The 24,137-nt window shown below is 38.2% G+C and overlaps 2 protein-coding genes across 2 annotated transcripts; both read right to left on the bottom strand.

Annotated features, from left to right (window-relative positions):
• Positions 1–595: 595 nt before the first annotated feature.
• On the bottom strand, positions 596–14,214 carry LOC103042961 (membrane metallo-endopeptidase-like 1). The gene is made up of 23 exons (XM_007239145.4): positions 13,759–14,214; positions 12,053–12,094; positions 11,316–11,366; positions 11,031–11,192; positions 10,184–10,264; positions 9,899–9,994; positions 8,631–8,749; positions 8,438–8,506; positions 7,814–7,948; positions 7,509–7,598; positions 7,300–7,436; positions 5,692–5,785; positions 5,487–5,615; positions 4,728–4,826; positions 4,520–4,603; positions 3,647–3,750; positions 3,448–3,506; positions 2,951–3,070; positions 2,724–2,857; positions 2,510–2,575; positions 2,241–2,336; positions 1,555–1,631; positions 596–1,461 (listed from the first exon to the last, which is right to left on the bottom strand). Exons 1-23 carry the CDS (start codon positions 13,880–13,882, stop codon positions 1,362–1,364), a joined length of 2,268 nt encoding a protein of 755 aa, XP_007239207.3. The 5' UTR covers positions 13,883–14,214; the 3' UTR covers positions 596–1,361.
• Positions 14,215–14,963: 749 nt separating this feature from the next.
• On the bottom strand, positions 14,964–23,957 carry ttc34 (tetratricopeptide repeat domain 34). Its single transcript, XM_007239158.4, has 8 exons — positions 23,735–23,957; positions 19,889–21,654; positions 19,024–19,246; positions 18,739–18,931; positions 18,150–18,316; positions 16,666–16,939; positions 16,339–16,553; positions 14,964–15,925 (listed from the first exon to the last, which is right to left on the bottom strand). The coding sequence occupies exons 2-8, from the start codon at positions 21,598–21,600 to the stop codon at positions 15,389–15,391; spliced, it is 3,321 nt and encodes a 1,106-aa protein (XP_007239220.3). The 5' UTR covers positions 21,601–21,654; positions 23,735–23,957; the 3' UTR covers positions 14,964–15,388.
• Positions 23,958–24,137: the final 180 nt, after the last annotated feature.

Genomic DNA, 24,137 nt, shown 5'->3' with positions numbered 1-24,137 from the left:
GTTGCATAAAGCTCTTACATTTATTTACAGTAAGCTTAGAGTTCCAGATTTCCAATAAGACTGGGTGCAGCAGCATTAGCATTAGTGACCACTTGCTAAGACTAGCCGCGATTAGTGTTAGTAAATGCCGCTAGTAAATGCCGTATTCAGGTAACCCAGGGCGATATTAGCTAGTGGTTCGTCCCACTTAGCTTTTTTTAACAGGGTAAACACGCAGGCTACAGTCTGATATACTCACCACTGAACGACGAAAGAGCTAACACTTAGTGCGCTTAGTGGCTAATGCTAATGCTGCTCCAGCAGTGCTAACTAGGGTTAGCAGCAGGCTACAGGCCGATATTACTCACCTCTGAATGGCGCACTGGATTATAAGGCGAAATATAGTGCAAAAAATATGGTAATTTGTCCAATATTTATCCCACATTCTATTCGTAAACCATTTCAAAAACGTTGCTATTTAAACAACGCAGGTGCAATATGTGAAAATAGACTGTTGGTGGGGTATAAAAAAGCAATGAGCATTTGTTGATATGTGTTTATTAATATACACTATTCAAAATCCAGAGAAGCCAAAGATGACAGGAGGATCTACAAGTTAGGCCAAATGTTGCCGTTTAATAATACCCATACAGTATAGGCACAATTGGATCACAATGTTCAATGCTCATCACGTGTTCTGGCTCTGAAAACAGTCAATCGATTTTACCTTTGTATGTTTGTTAGTGTTACAAAAAGCAGATTATATTTTCTATATAAAAAGTGCTCATAGATAAGAGTATGGACAAATTCCAAGAAACAAAAACACTGCAAGATCAGGTAAAAATGTAAATAAACCTGTGAATAACACTATTCATTTTGTAGGTAAGCCAGCAAGAGACCATAACAATATATTTGGTTAATTAAATACCTATGTATACTACTTTAACACTTTTAACTGGGTAAATAAACTAAGAATAAATTTCCTTATAAAAAAAACTAATGTAATTTAGATGTAATTCTTTATAATACCAAAAAGTGTTACTTGAATTAATAGTGGAACCCTTCTTCTTGGCATCTTAAAGAACATAAAAACATACCTACTGCATTTTACAGTGTATAAAGTAAATAACAAAATACACATATGCAACCTTCAGCAAAACAGATTGTGCCATTTAAGTGCTGCAAGTTTGTAGACTCAGCAAAACATTATCTATCAGAATTCTGACGATTTTAAAAATTGATACAAAATAATATGGTCCATGGGTCTGTAAGCTTAAATTAAAAACAGTCAGTAAAATAAGTGTGCCAAAACCACACCATTAACCATAAACAGCAAGTCCAGCATCTACACTTATGCTCCAATGGCTGACTATCAGAAAAGCCTACCAAACTCGACACTTTACAGGTGGATTCATTGGGCTTCCTGGTTTGCAGTGAAAAGCTTCAGAAAAGGCATCGAAGTTCTGCAGTGATCCCAGAACTCTTAAAAATAAACAGACAGAGGGAACAGTTGTAATACAAGGTAAACAGACTAGATTACAACTAGATAAGTTTAGAAACAAAGCATCTGTGTACCTGTAGTCCAGGGGGCTGTGAGAGTCTGTCCTGATAGAATGGCTGGCATACTCAGCCCGATATGTGCCACACCACACCTGAAACAATCCAGCAACACTGTTGTTACAGCACTGTTGATAGAACTAGAAATGCTTAGTAGTTGTGTTAAATATCTATGTGTCTATATATCATACACTAAATTTTAAATATTAAAATACATTTCTTAAAAAATATTTCTGTTACTTCAAGTTGCCCCATTGTATGACAGGTGTCAGGTGTGGGCTAGAGGGTTATAAAGCGCACACTATTGAGCCATGGAGAAGCAGAACTGTGTTCTCTGGACTTATGGTGCTCCATCCAATATTTACAGTATGAACTAGTAAGTTGGGGATAAGATATAATCGTGATCCAACATCCTGATCTCACCAATGCTGTTTTTAATAAATATAATCAAATTTCTACAGCAACTACTATAAAGCATTAATCAAATAACGAAACTGTATGTTACTCCAACAAAAGCAGGATAAACTCTCTTTAATACTTTTAATTTTAAGAGAAACAATAAATGAGCACATGTTCCAATTCCATTTTCCATAGACTTATTGTATATATACCATAACAAAAGTCTTCAAAATCTGATTTACAGCAATCAAACTTGTGATGTCAAAAAGTTGCCCAAATCAAGATTACATACAGTTTTAACTGACCTGGCCAAAGTTCAGGAAAAAGAGCTGGTCATTATTCAGATTGAGGCCTGGTAAGTAAGGCTCCTCACCCTCTGTTTCACGCCATTTCTTGTAAGCCTGGAGGGTAGAAAAATTGTATTTGATCTCCTTGAGCTCCTTAATTTACTAGATGAGGTGTGAATCTACATAATGAAGTATGCCAACTTTACTAAATCCCCAGTAGGAGGGCTTGATGAGCTGATATAAGAATATATTTTGCGTTATGAATCTGTGTATATACTGACTGTTACCTTATACGCTTGTCGAACCCCTCCATTATCTGCAATATTTTCTCCCAGAGTACTGACACCACACACCTGCCACAGACCAAAATTCTAGACTAAAGGTTAGTTCTCCAAAAAAAAACTACATTAGTGCTTTATTTTAAAATCTTCCAGCTGTCTACCTAAGCCAGAGAAAGCAACTGAAATCCAATAACCCTAATGGGAAATCCTTTCTACGTACCTTTTGCCCCCCTGCAAGATCCCATGTAAAATTCCCATACTGCTGCACCATACACTGTGACTGGGCCCGGAAGTGTTCAGCAGAAAAATTACTCCACCAGTTCAGCATATTTCCATCTTTGTCAAAATTACGTCCTTCATCAAAAACAGTGTAAACACATTAAACGGGAGCATTAAATCTTGTTAAAAAAAATAATAATTGCTTTTCACAACTTAATTTTAAAATACCATTATCATCAAAACCATGGGTAATCTCATGACCAATAACCATCCCAATTCCTCCAAAGTTGAGAGCCTGAAGCTGATCCTTGCTGTAGAAGGGAGGCTGTAGAATCGCAGCAGGAAACACTGTGGGGCACAGAGACAACTGGGCAGACTGGGTAGTTGTGATTGGCAAAAAGCCAGTTACACATCTAATCCTAGCCAGATGCTGGTGGCCATGATCACTATAATTCACTGTACTGTCCACTGTGGGCGGTAATGTCTTCTATGATGGTACACACATGATCAAGGAATGTAAAATGGCCACATAACCTTGGAAATTAAATGTCTCATCCATCTAGATCCCACTATTAAGCCTAGTTTTGGAGTAATTCATGATGCCTTGCCGTGCTGTCCACATTACTATGGCAAAGGAGGTTAATAAAGTTCAATTTATAGAGAATATATTGTATATGTATATTTCATTAATTCATTAATTTATTCATTCATCTACATACCCTTACCTATCTGGTTTCTGTTAGGAGAGTAGAAAGCATTCACCACTGCTGCTCCAATCATCCAGCTGTCAGAGCAAAGTGCACACAATTACAATTACAGATGCTTTCTCAGGCTCCACAATGACTTTGTACGGACTCACGGGAAATCAGGAACCAACTTAGACACCAAGTTCACAACAACAAGTAAAGTTAAAGATGTACTCACAAGTCTGTGTCTACTGGTTCCCTCAGGTTCTTCAGGCTCTTCTGCGCTGCTGCATGTAGATTCTTCAGCATGTTCTCAAAGTATGTCTTCTTACTGAAGTTAATCTGTATTAACAGTCAGAATTTATATGATTTCTACAATAAATATAATAACAAAAGTTATATAAAAGAGATCAATATTAAAAAATAATTTAATACATTGTGAGTAAGAATGTTTAGAAATTATTTTTATGTGTTATATACAGTACTATATAAAATGTGTACTGGTACAAACAATAAAACAACAACACAAGTGACATAACTCTATATCGCAAATAACTACAGCTCTGTGAAAAATAAGAGACCACTTAAAAATAATAAGTTTCTTTGATTTTAACAAATTAAAAACTTCTGAATATAATCAAGAGGAAGATGAAAGATCACAGATCACAGTCATCAAAACAAGCTGAACTGCTTGAATGTTTGCACCAGGAGTGGCATAAAGTTATCCAAAAGCAGTGTGTAAGACTGGTGGAGGAGAACATGCCAAGATGCATTAAACTGTGATTAAAAACCAGGGCTATTCCTCCAAATATTGATTTCTGAACTCTTAAAACTAGAATGAATATGAAGTTGTTTTCTTTGCATTATTTGAGGTCTAAAAGATCTGCGTCTTTTTGTTATTTCAGCCATTTCTTATTTTCTAATAAATGCTCTAATGACAATTTTCTTATTTGGAATTTGGGATGTTCATTTTACTCAAACATATACCTATAAATATCAAAATCAGAGAAACTGATTCAGAAACTGAAGTGGTCTTTTTTTCCAGAGCTGTATATGAATTTATTGAGAATAAGAGAATAATAAAAGCAGAAGTTTGGTGTTTCCTCAGTACTTGGTCATATTCCAGATCAAGTTTGTCATTTTCCTCTTCCAGAATAAAATCCGGGTAGCCAATCTGATCTTTAATAGCCATGGCCTGAAGCACAAATTATGCACAAGTTATGTTCGAACTGACATTGTGTGCATTTTAATTAAACAAGCCTTAATAATTTGACAACAATAAGAAATGACAAAAGGGCATTTCTGTGGCATTTTCTTGCTTTTTGTCTGGCCATCTTCTTCGACTGATCATCCATCCAGCTCAGCTCTTCCAGTGTCTCTACAAAGGCCCCCTGAATCCTACTGATGAGCTCACGGACCTATCAAAAGGTAAAATAGTGTCTAGTGTGAAGAGTCACTTTAAAGAATAATATTTATATATAATTCTTATGTATAAGTGATTTTATGTAGAAAAAAATCTACTGACTCAAGATTTTTTTTAAGTGGTGGTAATCAGATTGCAATATCTATAACCTAAATAATAAATCTGTTTGTGGTCTCTAACCCAAACATAAACACCATGGTTCTAATTTCTTCTTTCTGTAAAAATAAAGAAAAAGTTGTTCACCATGTTGTCAAATTTGATAGCCCCACCACCCCCCTTCTCCCAAAAGAGCATATCTCAGACTGCCTTCATTGAGTTTACTCATTGAGTCTATAATAAAAGCATATTTTTCCACTAGATGGCCAGTTCATCCAATAAGTGTAATGTTTCCACAGTAAAAGTGCATAAGCAAATGGTTTAGATTTAGATTAAATTCTAGTACCAGAGCTAAGCTCTGTTTGCCATGGAGGAGAACCATGAATGTTGCTCTCTCTACAGGAGCAAAGATAAAAGCCAATAAACTGACTTTTTTCTCCAACTGAGTTTTTCTATCGAAGCCACTCTTAACTTATTTATTATGCAGTTACTTATGCAGTTACACAGGAATGAAAAAAGGAACTGCCCTGTAAAAGGTAATGTGTTCTGATCTGGTTACCATGCGTTTGCTCTCTCCTGCAAACGTCTGCTTGACATACAGAGCTCCAACTGCATTCTCCATGGTGTTCTGGACGTAGCGCACACAGTCTCTCCAACGTGCCTCCACCATCGTGTTCCGGTACAAAGCCTAGCACAGACAACACAGTCCAGCTCAACACAGGGCAGCTTAAAATGACTAAATGTGCTGAATTACTGCCACTCACCTTTTTATACTGTGCTCGAGCATCCTTAAACCTACTGCTCAGGCTGCTGACTCTGTCTATCACCAGGTGCCAGATTAGGTAGTTTCTCAAAGTCCTGCAGAACCAGAAAGAAGTCAACTTTATTTGTATAAAGATATTTAAGCAACTTTACAGAACCTGGTGAAAATAAAGAGAGAAACAGTGACATATCATTGACATTCTACAAAACTTTTTATTTCATTATAAACTACTGAAACTGTGTCTACAGCTTTAAAGCACACATAACAGTAATAGTTAATTATGTGGTTTTTAATTTATTTTTTCTCGTCTCACAGTTTTTTTTTTGGCATATTTTGGCATATTTTATTGTCGCAATAATACAGTGCAAATACTCTATTAGCTCTCAACCAACCACATGGGTTACCATGGAGCAACGGCTAGACGTTCATCTAAGACATCGTAGCAACCATCTGGCATACCATAACAACTGCCTAGCAACCACTAAATAACATCATAGCAACTGTTTAAAGTACTATGCAATCATCTTACAACACTGTAGTACCCACCTGGCATGCACTTAGCAACATTATAGCAACTGATGAGGATAACACATCAGTCAACCAGTTAGTAACCACTTGGCAACACAATATCAACCACCTGGAACACGATAGAAGCCACCAGGAACAGTGAGCAGTGAGCAGATTAGGGTTTGATAATAATTAAAATAAGTCCTACATGAGCAGAAAACATTTATTTTGATAAATGTCTTTTAATCCTATGTGTTAGACCTAACGCTGTCAGTCTGCCTGCTCAAGACTGAACTGTGCTATAAAGACTCAACTTCCCAACATGCACCCACACCGGACTTCCCTGACTCCACTGATTCCATGACGCTATGCAGTTCCCACTCTCCAAGTTACTGAGAGAAATTAGTTCCACCTGCCATCTCTAGTATATGTACCCGTCAGTTTGCTCAGTTCTTTGCTGAGCATTGAATCTAGTTTTCTTAGCTCTTCTACGAGGCATTTTCTTGTTTTGCCTACCTTGTTACTGACCCTTTTTGTATCACCATTTATCGTCTTTTGCCTTGCCCATTCTATTGATTACCCTTTTGCCTTTTTTTTGCCTCTTTTGCCTTCTCCCTTGTTTGTTCAGTTTTCCATGTATGACCCTGCTTAACTGACAACTCTTTGGTATGTTGTTCACATTTGCTGCCATTCTGGTACTGGCCTTGCCTGTCCCTCACAATCCTCACAAGTTCATTTTGCAATAAACTAATTTTTATCTGTAAGTGTCTGTCGCTAGTCTGGCCTGAGTGAGACTATGGTTTGGTCATTTTAAAAGATATTTCCTCAGATCCAATAGAAATTGATGACATAACCCAATGACTAATGTAAGAATTTATTGGCAGTAAAAACAGATATACAGATATGTATAAGATAACAGATAGCATGTTAAATATTTTAGGTAAGAAATAGCAGCAACGTACAAAAAAGATCAAAAGTAAATCCAGGGAATGGCGCCTACGAAGCTAAAAATATATTCCATTACATATCAAACCTATTCTTTCAAAATCTATTCTTCAGAAAGCACAGATGAAGTATAAACAGATAACAATGAGAGTCTAACCTGTTGTTGTATCTGGCAAGCACCTCACCAAGATTCTGCAGGTACTGATCACAGTAGACCACAATGTTCTCATCAGGCTGAGCAGTTATGGACACTTCTGACAGGACACCTAACACAAAACGTGTCCAGTTGAACCCCTGTAAAGAAACCTGAAAGGTTATTTGTCCTTCCAACTGACAACGATGGAAGAGAAGAATCGACGCACTTACATTTAGAGAGAACTTTCTGTGTAAGTCACTCAGCGCCATCTTGTTATAAAGAGAGGTAACATCCAGCCTGTCCTGAGCTGGGATGGTCACCTGAGAAAAACAAGGGCAGCTGCATCCATGCAGACATGTTCAGTACAAGTCAACGCCTCAAGATTTGAAGCTGACTACAATAGAAACTGTTTATAATACACTGAAACTTAAAAATATGAAGTTGTCCCTGAGGAAAATAATATTATTTTTGCTCAGTGGCATGTATTTGAATGAGATGTACAATACAGTTTTTTTCCTTATTCTAGGTCTATTACATTTGCAATGTCCATCTCCAGATGCATCACTTGCAGCGCATCCTCTCTGACTATTGTCTCATTACTTGTCAAGTTTCTGGCCTCTCGTGTCATCAGCATGACTGATATCATGAACTGCAGGTAAGCCTCACGCACCTGTTAGACATACAGAACATATGTAAGTAATTATGTACATTTATTTAATAACCTTAGCATACACTATATGGTTAAAAGTATTGTTACACAGACTCATCCACTGTTTCTTCCAAAATCACAGGTATTAAAAAACAGTATATCCAGCTTTTGTTTCCACTGTTGTTGTTAGTATTTGATTGCATTCAGTGACAAGAGCATCCCAAAAGCATTGGATTCTAAAAATGTATTGGATGGAACAACATTATTTCAGAGAACACAGTTCTACTGCTCTAGAGCTCAATGCTGGAGGGATTTATACACCTCTAGCCCACACCTAGCATTAGGTATGCTGTCAATAGGTTTATGTACAGCTGCTCCAGAGAATCCTAATATACTGGCAGTACTTCTCTACAGAGACAAGAAAAGCTGTTTTCATTAGAACACAAACCATTTGGACATAACATGATTGGTATAAAAATATAATAATTACCTGGTTATCAGATACATTACCGTTTTATAATCCCCTTCATCACTAAAATAGTAATCCCGAGTTGGTAGCCCTAGCATTGGTTGATCAAGCTGTCAAAAGGAAGAAGTTCAGGACAGTTAATATGACTTATATGTATGTAAAATGTTTAAAAAAAGTTTCCAAGAAGGCAAATTCCGAGATTGGGAATAATGTGTTAAATTCAGTTTAACGCACATAGAGAATGTGCTGCTTTGAATCCAGATCATCTGTCCACACAAACAGGTCAAGCAGCACCCTCTTGTGGAAGTGGGAGTTGAACATGGCCAACGTGTCCTCCAGACTCCATTCATTGTCTGAACAATAAACAAATAGAAATTGACTTTTAAAAAAATAAGCATTTAAAACATTGTTAATTTGATCCTTCCTTCATTATTAACCCATAATACTGGTACCAATTTCAAAAAAAGAATCACATAAATTCAGTGAGCAACTCAATCATGTATATTTCTTATTGTTGGCACATGACTGCAAATATTTCAAAATATGTTAAAATCATGATGTAACATGATGTAAAATGACACAACAATTTAATAACTACAGTATTATTAATATATATAAAAAATGAGGTCAGAACTTGTATGGAATGCAAAACATACATTTAAGCATTTGGTTATATAGTTGGAATAGAGCTGTAGAACACCTATACTCTGTAAATAAGGTGAGATGAAGGAACACACAGTCACACACTGTCATGTTATGCTCTCAGGCTACTGCCAGGATAAACCCATATAATTTCCTTTCAGGATTAATATACTCTCCGTTTGTCTATCTGTCTTCCTCTCTATCAAACTGCCTGGCCAAAAAAAATCTCCACCTGGATTTAACTAAGCACATGATCTGGGTTTGATGCAGTTGGTCAGGTCTAGGTTCAGCAACAGTATGTGCTGAAAGAATGAGGTCAGCTGACTACCTGAATATACTGAATATAGACCAGGTTATTCTATCAATGGATTTTTTTCAATAGGCACGGCCATATTCCAAGATGACAATGCCAAAATTCATAAGGCTGGAATTGTGAAAGAGTGATTCAGGGAGCATGAGATCATCCTTTTCAAACATGGATTGAGAGAGTTCACCACAGAGTCCAGACCTTAACCTCATTGAGAATCTTTGAGATGTGCTGGAGAAGACTTTGTGCAGCGGTCAGACTCTACCATCATCAATCAGCAAAGATCTTGGTGAAACATTAATGCAACACTGGATTGAAATAAATCTTGTGACATTGCAGAAGCTTACTGAAACAATGCCACAGTGAATACATAAAGCCGGCATCAAAGCTAAAGGCAGCCCAACAAAATATTAGAGTACCATTTTTTTTGGTAGAGACTTTTTTTTGGCCAGGAACAAAATTTGTGGCTATGCAAAATTAAGGCTAATGCACAACACAGCAGTTTTATGGTATTTGTTTCATCAGTGCAAAAAAAGTGTATGTAAGGTTTTACCTTCAGTAACATTCCACTCATCAGATGCTACAGGCCAGCCTCCAACATAATCAATAAGGTCCAGTAAAGGCTGAGCACCTCGCTTCTCAATTAAATCTGAAAACAGTGTTCCACAAAAGACAGCACTGGGCTGTAATAATTGCTAATAAATAAAAGTACTGAAAAAAATTATAACAAATCAATATTTATAGATTCATAATAATAATTATACACCATTGATCAATGATGGTATTAGTAATAGAAGTAGTTCTAGTTTTTTTGCATGATATAGCAGGATCAACTCACTCTCATTCATACAAGAAGCATAGAGAACCTTTGCCTTTCGGAAAGCCTCTCGGCCCAGCTCTTTCTCATTCTCCAAAACCCCTAAAAACAAGAAACATCAGCAGACCTTGTATTTATCATGCTGTGTTTATTTTTTGGGCTCTGGAAAAAAATAAGAGGCCACTTCAGTTTCTAGTTTCTAGTTTCTCTGATTTTGATATTTATAGGTATATGTTTGAGTAAAATGAACATTGTTGTTTTATTCTATAAACTACGAGCAACATTTCTCCCAAATCAAAAATACAAATATTGTAATTTTAGGAGCATTTATTTGCAGAAAATGAAAAATGGCTGAAATAACAAAAGATTGCATAGCTTTCAGACTTCAAATAATGCAAAGAAAACAAGTTCATATTCATAAAGTTGTAAAGGTTCAGAAATCAATATTTGGTAGAATAACCCGTTTTTTTAATCACAGTTTTCATGCATCTTGGCATGTTCTCCTCCACCAGTCTTACACAATGCTTTTGGATAACTTTATTCCACTTTATGTCACTCCTGGTGCAAAAATTCCAATTGTGATCATCCATCTTCCTCTTGATTATATTCCAGAGGTTTTCAATTTGGTAAAATTAAAGAAACTCATAACTTTAAGTAGTCTCTTATTTTATTCCAGAGCTGTATATGAACATTTGTGTAGTTGTTATATTACACTGTAGTGTTATACTACATTACTACATCACTAAAGGCTCTTAGTGCCCGTGTTAGCAAACTTGTTGTTTCTCTTAATCTTGAGACACTGTATTTCTGAGCAGGGTGTTTTTCTGAAATATGAACGGGACAACCGGTATATGACAGCAGCTCTGACCTTTGAGTATGCTTTCCAATTCATCTCTAAGAATGTCAAAGACACTGTAGCGAGAGCTGGTCTCTGGGATCACATGACGATCCAACCAGCCACCACAAGCATATCTGTAAAAGTTCTGACACGGCTCCACGTCTTGGTCCATGTTCTGAAGAAGTCGTGCAGCTGAAACAGAAACAAAGAAGGAACTAGTAGTACATTTACAGTCTAATTTATTATGAATTTAACCAATTCCGGTAGTTTAATATGAAGATTAGTAATAAAGATTAAGTTTAAAATAAAACTCACCAGCAGTTACACAAGCAGGAGTGGTGCACACATTCCTGGAACTCGGACATCCTGTAAGCACAGAAATAACTTAACTTTTGATCTTTACAGGACATTTTTATTATGGAGATCTGTGAACAACTTGTGATGTTTTTTTTCTGCCTTTCATTACCACTTTAACTAAACTAAGCCCAGTCATAGGGAAAAGAATAAGGCAGGAGTTAAATTGCACTATGGTTCAGCTCGTTTTTTTTAGCACATTAGTCCAGGGGAGGCCTGTTGGCTGGCAGCTGTGTGTTTCTGGAATTCAGCTGTGTCAGCCCTGCTATTGTAGCCTTTGTTGACAGCGTGGCTGATGAAACAGCAGAATACTGATGATAAAAAAAACTCACAAAAATCTCAATAACATGACATAAGAGAAACTGTCTACCTCCAGGATATTGGCTGTACAATATTTATATTAAACCCAAGACCAACTGACATATTTCCGAAAGGATAACCCAGTGGCTGCATCCAAAACTGCACACTTCCATACTTTATTATAATGCTACAGTATAAAGTTATACTCTATACTATTCAATTCTATTTTAGATATGGTAAAAATAAAAATTGTAATTAATATATTTTTTTATTTTTGTATATGCATTTGAACGCAGGCCGAGTTTTCAACTCCAGACTTGTGGGGTGCAGATGACTATAGAATGGAATAACTGTGATAAATCAGTGTAAATTTCTGATTTCTGAGCCAAACAACTTACCTTCTAAGGACTGTGTGCTCCTTGGTGCTCTACCAAACTGCCCTTTTAAAGAAATAAAAAAAATGCATTGTAAGGACCCTCCACAAAAATATTAAAACCATAGAAAATACACCATAAACATACAATAGAAAAAATACTACAATACATATCTATAGTAAATACTACAGTGTTTTGATTTAGTCACACTATAGTAATTGACTATAACACAATATAGGAAGTGTAGCAATTACTGGTTGAATAATTTGACTCTTTGAAGAAAATTGGTTGAACATTATAATGTAGCTTTCAATCTCTAGATTCTCAGTATTCAGATTCCGCTGGTCTGGTTACATAAAAAGTCTAATTTGATTACAAAAACTCTCAGTATATTGTATTGCTTGCAGTATCACAATAGCTATATTGCAATATATTGAACTGTAAACACTGTACAATCTTACAAATCATATGGGGAGGTTCTTACCAGTGCACAGCCCCATTTTAGTCACTAGAATAGTCACTTATTTATTAATTTTACTATAGTGTAGTACTGAATTTCTTTAGTGAAGGTACTGAATAAAGAAGAGTATTTATTACCTACAGTAATTTCTACACAGACAGATAAAATATATTGTCAAAAGTATCAGCTCATCTGATTTGTTTTTGGTAATGTGAGGCTTTACTGTTCCTGCGCTTATCTTCAAGCCACATAAAGTTTGGAGGTCTGTAGTGATTTACTAATTTAATGTTGACAGATAAGGGTGTGCTATATCGTTTATACACGATAATAATAAGAGACCACCTAAAAATGATAAGTTTCTTTGATTTTACCTAATTCAAAACCTCAGAAATATAATCAAGAGGAAGATGGATGATCAAAAGCCATAAAACCAAACCGAGCTGCTTGAAATTCTGAACCAGGAGTGTTATAAAGTTATCCAAAAGCAGTGTGTAAGACTAGTGGAGGAGAACATGTCAAGATGCATGAAAACTGTGATTAAAAAACAGGGTTGTTCCAGCAAATATTGATTTCTGAATTCTTAAAACCTTTTGAATATAAAAGCTCTGCATCTTTTTTATTTCAGCCATTTCCCCTTTTTTTTAGCAAATAAATGCTCTGAATGACAATATTTTTATTTGGAATTTGGGACAAATGTCTGTAGTTTATAGAATAAAACAACAATGCTAATTTTACTTAAACATATACATAGCAAAATCAGAGAAACTGAAATGGTCTCTTAATTTTTTCCAGAGCTGTTTTTATATATTTTTATATATTTATAAACGTGTGTTATTTTTTTTGTTGCACCCAAATACAAATACTGTGATATTAGAGCCATATCACACAGCCCTGTACAGTAATTGAGTGAATGTTAGAATTGCATTATATAATGAATTAATATTGTGGCAAATATACCATAAAATATATTACAGTGGTATACCTAGAACATAAATGCAAAACAAACCAATTTCTGATAAAGTTACAATAGCTACCTTGCTAACTAGTTAACTAACTATAATGACTAAGCTACAATAATAATAAAGATTAACTAAAACTAGTAAAATACTCTGTAAAGCTCAACAAGCAGTATGTTACATTAGGTTCAACAGGTGAAGTACATTTTTACTTTTATCATTTTTTTTCTGTTGTTTCTCGTTCAGTCTACAAAGGTGTGGTAGTTGAGCTAGCTTAGCAGTCTCCCTAAATAAAGTCCCAGCCGTCCCCTCACCTCTGACTGCGGTCACATAAACAGCGCAGAGTCCCGCTAACGCGCAGCTCACCGCCACCAGCAGCACAGACAGCCCGACCTCCACCACAGTCCACCGCTCTTTCCTCAGCTTTCTGCCGCTCATGCTGTCGTGTGACCTGCCGCCTCCACTTTCCTCTTCATTAAGACTGATGCTGAGAGCTTAACTTTGTCCTTGGCTCAGAACCAAACCAGTGGGAGTGACTGCTGATTCCATTCAGAGCAACTCTGAAGAGAGAGGAACTCTGAGCTCATCAGTGACACTTTCAGTACAGTAGCTATAGTACACAATCCTGCACCAGCGGTACTGTTTATATTCACCTATCACCACTGTCTGTCACATATTTAAAGACCTTACACTGTGTGCACTTCCACAGTACAGCAGCCAAGTGTCAGATTAAGCTCATTAAACAGGATTAAGTGAATACTGTAACTTCAGAGCGAACAAATTCCAAGAAATATGCAGGTCCTGCACAAAGGGGTAGACTATTATTACAAGAGAGCAAAGAAATAGAAAAGAGAAAAACATAGAAAATACAACAGGAACAGCAGGAACATAAACAATAATTAATATTTAAAAAGATGTTTAATTCATTTTAAATTATCTACTACGAAAGTCATTCAAACTATGAAGAAGTATATGAAAAAATATGGAATTATTTTACTATAAAACATTAAACAAACCAGAATATGTTTAATATTATATGTCTTCCAAATGGACACCTCTTGCTTAGATGACAGCTTTGCACCCTCTCAGTCAACTTTATGAGGTAGTTCTATTTTATGGTTTTCCTATTACAATTTAACTAGCTTCATTATTATTGCATGCACACTATATGCACATACATATTGGGACAAATGCAATTTTCCAAAATCAGGGGTATTAAAAAAAGTTTATCCTGCTTCAGTTAGCGTGACTGTCTCCACTGTCCAGGAAAGCCTTTCTATTGTTCTGAAGCATTTATATGAGGATTTCACTGCATTCAGTGACATCCACATTTGCTCAATCACCACATCTTCTCATGCAAACTCAACCCAAAAAATACTGAATAAATGAACCACTGCACTGCTGCACAGCACAGGAACCATTGGGCATGGAGCCAATCGGTTCATGTTTATGTTCTCTAGAGAGTCCTATTCCTTTGGCAATACTTCTCTACAGGGACTAGACTAGCTGTGGGTAACAGTTAGGTCTATAAGTATTTAGAGAGTAACAATACATATTCCCTATATGCCAATATATTTTCACTTTTTCTTTTGTGTTTCTGTTAAACTCCAACCTGATATCAATGATATTAAAAAAGCTATTTTACGGAAAGTAAAAAGTACATTCATTTTTTTTTTTTAAATATAAGAATAGTTTTATGGACTTATGGGCTTAGACTGCTCACCTTGTAGATGCTTGTAGATGCTTAAATATTATTCATTACTCCATATTCTAGCGAGGAATAATTTACTTGATTATTCTCAGTCACAAAAAAATCATCAAAGAAAGTAACAAATCCATAATGTTTTGCTCAGTTATGTTTACTGTGTGGTCTTTACAAAAATCCATGATTAATTATAAAAAATAACAGGTAGATTACATGAGGACTAAAGGTTAGTATTGGTTTCAATGCACAATACAAGGACTAGAGACATCTCGCTTTATTCTGGCCCTGAGTCGCCGCAACTCAGTGTGGCTGCTGTCCACTTTCAAACCGCTCTCTGTCAGGCACCAGGCCTTATCCAACTGCTGCTCTCCATAGCGCTGCAAGGCAAAGCGCAGGAAAACCTCGGCCACTTGGGGCCTGCCTGGTCCAGCATCCACACACAGCAGGGCCTGCTCCAGATGGAGCTCCAGGGCCTGAGAGAAGTCATGCAGAGCGGGTTCTTCCCGGGAGCAGAGCAGAAGGCTGCGTCCACGTCGGCACAGGTCCTCCGTCCACAGGGCGGGCTCCTCACTGCTGTCTGAACTGTGAGAGCAGATGACACGATCTAGGTCCGACACTGCCCGCTCATGGAGACCCAGCTGGGACAGGCATGCTGCACGTTGCCGCAGGTGCTGGAGTTTTGTGCCACCCGCCGCTTGGATAGCAACTGTCAGCAAAGCTAGGACACGCTCCCATTGTCCACTTTCTGAGACCCTGCTGGCCTCCTGAGATGCTGCCTGGAAATAAGAAGGAGAGGCAAAACCTATATCTGGACACTGAGGCACAACATGGCATCTAGAATTTTGCAAATTGTATTTCAATGTGTCTTTTACTTCACTTCCAACAAGACAAACTTAAACCTCATCAATTCCAGAGTGATGGAAGTGCAAAGGTCTAAGAAGAGCACCAAAGGTTAGTTACTGATGCCATCATCGATACCACAGCAACCCATGCAGAAAAGTTTGAGATGTTGCAATAACACTTGCAATAACACCATGGACAGTCATTTTAGCAAAACTGACTTAGAGAAAGAAAGCTGTTTTCTTGCAGTCTGAAACAGGACTTTACACATACAATGACAGCACATGTTTTCAGGGCTTGCAAAGCTTAAAAATACATTTTATACTCTGCATTATTTATTCTGCATTACCTGAGCCAGGCGTTTTCTTTGTTGGGGCGGAATGAGAGCCAAGAGGAAGTCAAGCACTGCAGGTTCTTTCTCAGACACAACACTCAAACATTTGGCTGCCAATCTGTAGCTCTGTTGATAGCACTCCACCACTCCCCACCTGGATTGGGCCACAGCATCGCGTGGCTCTTGCCCAAAGACTTGACGCAGATGCACACCTGCTGCCTTCAACTCCCCTGGGAAAGTTACAAACAATTAGACGCTTTGTGCAAAACAATGACGGTACTTGTGAGTGAATATCAGACCACACTGTGGAGAGAAAAGTGCTGGAGTAAGACAGAAACTCACCTCGAGCCAACAGTGTGTCTATGTAGAGGAGATGCCACCTCGGATCCCTGCAGTCAGTTTTCATGAGCACTCCACTGATCAGAAAGGCTTCTCGCAGACTTACATCTCTGCAGGGTACGGGGTTAGTTGACAGAATCGTGGAAAGATCGGCACGGCAATGCTGCTGTAGCCATTCACATACAAGCTTCCGTGCCTTATCCTTCAGGGACAGAATACTCAGAGTGACCTCTTCTGCATCAACCTGAAGTGCTGCCAGTATGTCTTGTGTGGATTCCTGAACACGGCAGAAAAAAATCTTACTCTTATGAAATAGATGAGTAACTTCTTTACATTGACATGCCACATGTAAAAGGACAGGAACTTATATTGTGTCCCATGACATTTGCCTTATCCTATGTACCGGTAAAGGACAATGACCTGTGGAATATGTGGGTCCGGTGAATGCCCTGTATTGAATGTAAATATCACTGCTGCATCTTTTCTCTTTTCGTATGATCAATTATAACCAATTCTGATCATAACCACCCACTGTGCTGTCCACTGTGGGTGGTAATGCTTTTCAGGACATATTGTTGGTGCACACAACACTTTGCATTGTGAATTGAAGAAAGTTAAATGCCCACACAGCTTCAGAAATGGAATGTCCCATCTATCTGGTACACACTATCATATAATTCATATCACCATGCCATTAGCACGCAGGCCAGTCTTCTGGTCACAAGATAATACCTCACAACTTATACAGTTGTGGGCATTTCCAAACCTTACACTGAGGTAACATTTATGGTAAATTTATACACTGTTCTCCCATGACTTCTGGCACGTCAGTGTTTATACATATAAGAATAGTCTTTTACAATATTGATAAGTATGATGGATTTGGGAAATGCAACCATTTTAATAAGTTAACTAAGGGATACAAAAATTTAAGATTCATTAAAAAAAAAAATGTTTTAGTAAAAAAGATGAAAATATGAAAAATATAGCACAGTTCAATACATGAAATATGTCTCATATAATCAATTACTTATATAGCATTAAAAAGAGAGTTAAGTTTAAAAACGTTTAAAGAAAGGTTAAAGAGGTTAAAATAACTACCTTGAAAAACTACAGGGGGCACTATTACCTATAAAATCCCAAACAATTCAAATAACTACTTCTGCAGTCTTGTTTGCTGTACTCTATACTCATCATCACCGTCACACTTTATAAACATAGTTTCTCCACAAGTCCAAATTTAGAGGAGAAAAAAATAATTCAGCAAAATATTATTCCAAGTCGTTTGGGAACATTTCTATTGGTTTATTATACACAACTTTTTTACACTGTGTGAAGAGCAAAGGAAAAAGTTTTTTTGCGTGTCAGCAAAGACATTCTGGTGAAAAGGAGATTTGCTTGAAAAGAAGGAGATTTCTATGACAAAACTCAAAACGTTAAACAGATACAGATCTGAGGGTGAGTCAAAAAAAGCTTTGATACCACACCTTCTGCTGGTTTAGCATGAGATGGGTAAATCCTCTCCCACACAAGGCTTTCACATAGTTTGGGTGCTCCTTAAGTATAGCAGTAAAGTCAAATATGGCAGTCTTTCTTTGGCCTAGTAGAGCATAACATCTTGCTCTCTCCAACAACGAGTCTATTGCTTCACCACCTAAAGAATCAGAGTAACGTAAAATTAATATATTTTTTATATTTAAAATAAAAAACAGCTGAAGAGTTGAGCAGTAACTTTGCAAAAAGAGAGTTAGTGAGAAACATGAATATGAATTAGCAAACAATATGAATAGCATTCTTAAAATACAGAAAAGGAACAGCTGTCTGGATTTCAGTAAAATCGTGTTTTCAATAGAACCTATATTATAGGAAGTCCTGTGCGTCATACACTTTATTATCAGTACAGTCACTTCCTGTGAAGAACACACAGCAGCTTTCCCAGCCAGGCAAATGAACACTTTTTTTCCACTAACACGTCTGACCAAATAGCTCAGTAGTTTATGGTAAGTTCTGTGGTTATTTACAATTTGAGTCACAAAGTTACCTAGAGGCATGTGTTGTTGTGCATCTTATGTTTACCTGAAGCCATAATGGCAATGGACAGATAGGCCACAGCCTCTCTAATGGCACCGTCCTCCTGTTGGCTGTCCAGAATGCGTTTGGATGCGCTGTGACAGTGATTCTCCAGGAGTGTCCTGTCCTTTGAGGATGCAATTGAGAGCAGAGGGCGAAGGCAGCTAGTGTCTCCACAATGGATTAGCTTTTTCAAAAGCTGTAAAACACCACAAGAAAGATTACAGTGGCAGTAAATCATTACAGCAGTAGGTTGAATTATTTGAAGGCAGTGGAGGAGTCAGGCTGTACCTGGTTGGCATCATACAAGAAGCCACGATGCAGCTGGAGCAGGGCAAGACGGACGAGGACCGGCGAGCGTGAGGAAGACTGTTCCATGCGCAGGAGAAGACGGTACGCCTCCTCAACACGGTCCAGCTGATACAAAGCATCTGCAGCTAGGATCTGGGGGCCGTCTACGCCTGGCTGCAACTCCATGAGGAGAACAGCGAGAGCGTGCACACCTACAGCCATTCTGAACAAAATCACAAAGCCATACCTTACATAACTTTAATTTTAGTTCAGTCACTGCATATTTCAGTGTATCTGTTGAGAATAAACCCATACATCTTACTAACTGGATAACAGTTACACTTGAGATTTTTAACTATGTTACTGTACTTTATATGAGCTATAATATTTTCTAGTGGTGTTACAGACCATGGAAATAACTGCCTATATGCTAAAGCAATAGTGAATAAGACAAGGAACACCCAGATTTAAAAGTCTGAAAAGACTACTATTATCTCTATATCTAAAATTGCATTTCTATTTTTCCATTTTCCACAAACTTGTTAAATAAAAATGAATAAATAAATAAAATCACCAGCTTCAATTTGTCACTCCCCATTCTTAGGGCCCTTTCACATCTGCACTTTTTATTCCAGTATAATGTTATTCATCAGGCTTGATTTCACACTTGGTGAGTTACCTCCTATTCCCGCTATACACATAAATATCTTTTTAATAATTATGTTTATTTTTAGATACATATATTACAGAGCTGGCTGTAATAGCTGTAATAGCATTGACATGTAGGTTCCTAGTTCCTAGTATTTAGTAGAAAACACTAATTGTAGGTCACACCCCTCTACTATGTAGTACAATAATGAAGTACCCTTCCTTGTTGAGGGCATAACTCTCTCTTGTCTCCGTAGGTGGTTGTTGGTTGTTTGGCTGATGACCCGAACTGTTGCTCGGCTCTCCATCCTCTTCCAGCATAACCCTGCCCTGCTCCAGCAGCACAGTGCACAGCAATCCTCTGTAGTTCCACGGTACCAGACATCTCACGGTCAGTGCCGTGTCCTGAAGCTGAAGCTGGCTTGCTGTGATGTAGTCCAAAGCGGTCAGGTAGTGTGAGCCAGCCATCATCCGCAACAAGCCCCTGCCGCAGAGTGCACGGACACAACTCGGAGGGTGAGGGGCACTGTGCTCGATTACAGCCTGGAAGTCCTCTAGAGCTCCTTTATGGTCCTCACAGAGCAACCTAGAAAAGCCACGCAGCACCTGCACTGTGTTCTGATAGCTTTGCTGAGCCGGGGCAGCGGCGGCTAGCTGGCTGCTGATGGACAGAGCTTCTCTGATTTCACCACGCAGGAGCAGGCAGTCTGCAAGTCGTACCCGCAGCTCCCTGCCCCCTCCATCAGGCTCCAGGTGGCACAGAGCTCGCAACTGTGCAATGACAGGGTCCAGGAGCTCCAAGCCCTCAGAGGAACGTAGATCAGGCCTGACGAGAACAGTCTCCCTGAAGCCTGTGAGGCCTCTCTCTGCCTGCTGCCGCAGCTGGACACGAGCTGCCACTCCCGCACCACTTTCTGAGAAGAGTCTCTGGAACTGCAACCTGGCTGTCGCTGGGTGAACAGCAAATCCTTCACCAAGGTCTAAGCAAGCCTCTGTCGCCCGTCCACCAGTGGAGAAAAAGGCAGCCCCTCTGCCCACTAATAGGCTAGCTTTCTTTTCTGGTGACCCCCCACGCACAGCCAGGTCCAGACTTGCATTTGTATTTGTTTGCGATCCAGACAACTGCAAAGCCTTGGAAAAAGCCTCAGCGCTTTCCTCAAACTTTCCAAGGAAAAACAAGACAGCTGCCTGAAGCTCCCTCACCAGAGAGTTGTCAGGTGCAATCGCAACAAGAAATTCAGTCGATTCTGAAGGAGAAAGTTCACCAGGCCTTGGTTTACAGTCCACAGAACTCTCGGATTTGCATCCATGATGGAGAATGGAAAACCTGTGGGACATCTGCTCAAAGAAAGCTTTGATTATTCGAGGCAGATGTTCCACTTGCCGACTTTTTAGCAGTCGTACCGTCTCGGATCGGTTTCCAAAAAAAGCCTGCAGATAGAGCCGAGGTCCTTTGGGGTTAGTCGGATCAGAAAGCAAGCAAGCCAGAGCTCGCGTTAACTCCAAAATTAAACGCGTAGGACCCTCAGGACGAGGCGTTCTCTTCCCTTCCAGAAGAGCCGAACATCGAGTAAAGATTTCTTCTGACCCCTGGCCAGTTCCAAGCAGCACTGATTCCATTTTAAAAAGAGAGGCGGAAACATTATTGGGGCACAAGGTTGATAGGAACACTGCGGCAAGCCCTTTATTGAGGCCTTGCATTGAGTTGTGCGACAATCCATGTCCATCAAGCCAAGCCTCCAGAGTGGAAATCACTTGTTCTAAACAGGACCTGTCCATACTGCGCATATGCGTCACAGTGGATCCCGCATGACACCCAAATGCTCGAGTATACAGAGCTGCTGCTCTCCACACATCTCCAGCCAAGAGGATTTTGTCCCCATCTCTGCACAGTTCCTCTGCTCCTAAACCCTGATGGAAGGCATCCATATCCTTTTTCTGCAAAGTTCTTTACACCGCTGTGACAATCACATGGCACTGCATCTGTCAAAAGGAACAAAGACAAATTGAGCAGTAAATTGTTGACAACTTTTTTCTTAATACCTTCTTTTTGCATCTTGCACTTACAATTAAACTGTATTAAATTACTCTGTCATGAGTCATTTAGTAAAATTTACATCTTTAAAAAATCATCAAAATATGTAAAGATTTAATTTTTTTCACATTTTGTTTTGTTTGTGTGAAACCTTGTATAGACAGGATTGTGTCTTTGCAAATCATTAAATCGACATCTGTGAAAACATCTTAAAGATGATCAAGAGAAATAGGAGGCCCCCAGACCACATACATTTCAAGTGTCATAGCACTTCTGAGTCAGAGTTAGTGATGTCAGGGTAATGCATGTGATTAATCTGGAAACTTTAACACATTTTTAACACAAAGCAACTAATTTTACCAAATTTGGCCCCAATTAACTTTTTTTAAATCATGATTCTAAAACAATTATGTTGTGGTCAGAACAATCATTTTTTAGGGGATTAGCAGCACTAGTTGGGATTTTATTTTATGTTGCTAATCTAACAGTGTCACACCTCAGGCCATATCTGTCTTGTGTTTTTCCTTTTTTTGGTCCTTTTCTGTTTTCCCCCAGATGTGCTCCACTAGCACATGGCCTTGTTTTGTTATTGTCCTGTTCTCCACCCTAGCCCTGCCCTAGTCATTAGTGTTGTCACCCTGTCTGATTTGTAACCCCGCCCCCTCGTTTCCCTCTCCAGGTATTCCTCACTCTCTTCATGTATATAAGCCCTTTGGTTTTAATGTTCCCTGTTGAGTCTTTTGTAAAAAAATCTTTGCATTTTTTTGTATCCGTATAATTTTTTTGTCTTGTACGCTTCATATCTGTTTTTTGTATTTTTGTATGCTTTGCGCTCTTGTCAGGTCTGTTGTTTTTTTGGTTTTTTTTGCTGGTTGTTTTCTTAGTAATCAATATGTTTAGTCTTCATTATGTTATTACCTATAGTCTAGTTTTCTAAGTTTTTTTCACAATTGTGTTTTCTTAGTCTTATTTATTGTTGTTTTGCTTTATTCCTACCCTTGTCAGTTTTCTGTTTATGCTTTTAGTCATCTTTCATTTAATTAAATATTCCCTACATTTATGTCCGCCCTATCATCTTTCCGTCTCTGACAAACATTGACTTACATTTACATTTAAATAACCATTATGAAAAAAATTATTAAAAGCTTTAGTCTTAAGAAGAAGAAGAAAAAGCGTAAATAATCATGATTAAACACAGAATATTGTTGTGATTAAACTATTTTTTAATTGACCACTAGTCTGAATAATTACATCAAGTTAAATTTTAGTTTTTCCTTGTTAATACAATTGCAAAAAATATATATTTTTGGTAATGCTGGGATATTACACATGCGTACACATAATAACCAAACGTGAAACAAGTGAAAGGGTATAAGGACTTTTGTAATGCTGCATTGTATGTACAGCAGATTAACAGCAGATTAAAAGCAGGCAATTTAGTTTGTTCCCTCAGTATTTGTCCCCCTGCTTTTCAGAACAGAATGTCACAGAGCAGCAGTTCAGACAACATCATTATCAGTTCAGAGGGAAATAACCAGCAGTGACTGACAGACAGACATCATCCCTGACGACAAGAGCTAAAGGTTACAGAGGGTATAGACTTACAGTCTGAGAACTTTCCACTGTTTACTCTGCTGCACTAATCTAACAGGCCCTTATTTTATATGGCTTTATTCGCATTTCGGGTAGACAGTTGGTGTAGTAGGTTGTACAAAACAGTGGTTATTAGTGGATATTGGCTGTTTTTGAGGGCTTAGATACAGAAGCTTTAGTGGCTGTGCTGCTCTGAGAGAAAGAGAGAGAAAGAGAGAGAGAGAGAGAGAGAGAGAGAGACTGACAGAAACACAATATGCTGTTCCCATGGTGGAAACTCAGGAGGAGGACAAAGGACTTATGAGCAACAGGGAGGACTAAAGACTAAACGAGCATTTAGGAATATAGCTTAGCTAACTAATTAAATAACCAGGCATTAAATACATCTTATTCATCGTCAGCTAAGCGTAAATTTGTAGTCTCGACTCGTCTCACCTGTTCGTTTCTGTAGAGAGGGGCATAGCGAGCCCGAAACTTCCACAACACTCGCCTCAGTTTGTTTTCTGTATTAATAACTAATAAAATATCATTTTTAACAGCTGAATAAAGTTTTTAACACGGCTAGAATCCGTAAAGTTGACCCATAAAATCCCGCGCACGCTAACTATATTTTAATAAGTGTTATCGTTAGCTTAGCTCCAGTATCCCCCCCGCTCACGAGCCGCACGCGCGCGCGTCTACCGGTTGTCAATAGCAACGACAAACCTTCTCAGTGCTGAAGACTCAAAACAACCCTAAGTAAACATTACAGGGTCCTTAAAAAGTCTTAAAACGTCTTATATGTAGGGTTTTATATTATAAAATATCTTAAAATGTCTCGAATTTGGGAAGGAAGGCG

This window comes from Astyanax mexicanus, chromosome 13 (assembly GCF_023375975.1).
Source record: "Astyanax mexicanus isolate ESR-SI-001 chromosome 13, AstMex3_surface, whole genome shotgun sequence".
Classification (NCBI taxonomy): Eukaryota; Metazoa; Chordata; class Actinopteri; order Characiformes; family Acestrorhamphidae; genus Astyanax; species Astyanax mexicanus.
The sequence above is the reverse complement of the archived record's forward strand: the minus strand, read 5'-3'. Positions and strand labels throughout refer to the sequence as shown.

Excerpts from the sequence above, each read along its gene's own strand:
- LOC103042961 (XM_007239145.4), bottom strand. The coding sequence starts at position 13,882 with ATGAGCGGCAGAAAGCTGAGGAAAGAGCGGTGGACTGTGGTGGAGGTC. Across the intron at positions 10,265-11,030 it reads ATTGGAAAGCATACTCAAAG|GGGTTTTGGAGAATGAGAAA; the intron begins GTCAGAGCTGCT and ends TCTTGTTTTTAG. Across the intron at positions 3,507-3,646 it reads GAACCAGTAGACACAGACTT|CTGGATGATTGGAGCAGCAG; the intron begins GTGAGTACATCT and ends TTGCTCTGACAG.
- ttc34 (XM_007239158.4), bottom strand. The coding sequence starts at position 21,600 with ATGGATGCCTTCCATCAGGGTTTAGGAGCAGAGGAACTGTGCAGAGAT. Across the intron at positions 18,932-19,023 it reads TCTTGTATGATGCCAACCAG|CTTTTGAAAAAGCTAATCCA; the intron begins GTACAGCCTGAC and ends GGTGTTTTACAG. Across the intron at positions 16,554-16,665 it reads AGACACACTGTTGGCTCGAG|GGGAGTTGAAGGCAGCAGGT; the intron begins GTGAGTTTCTGT and ends TAACTTTCCCAG.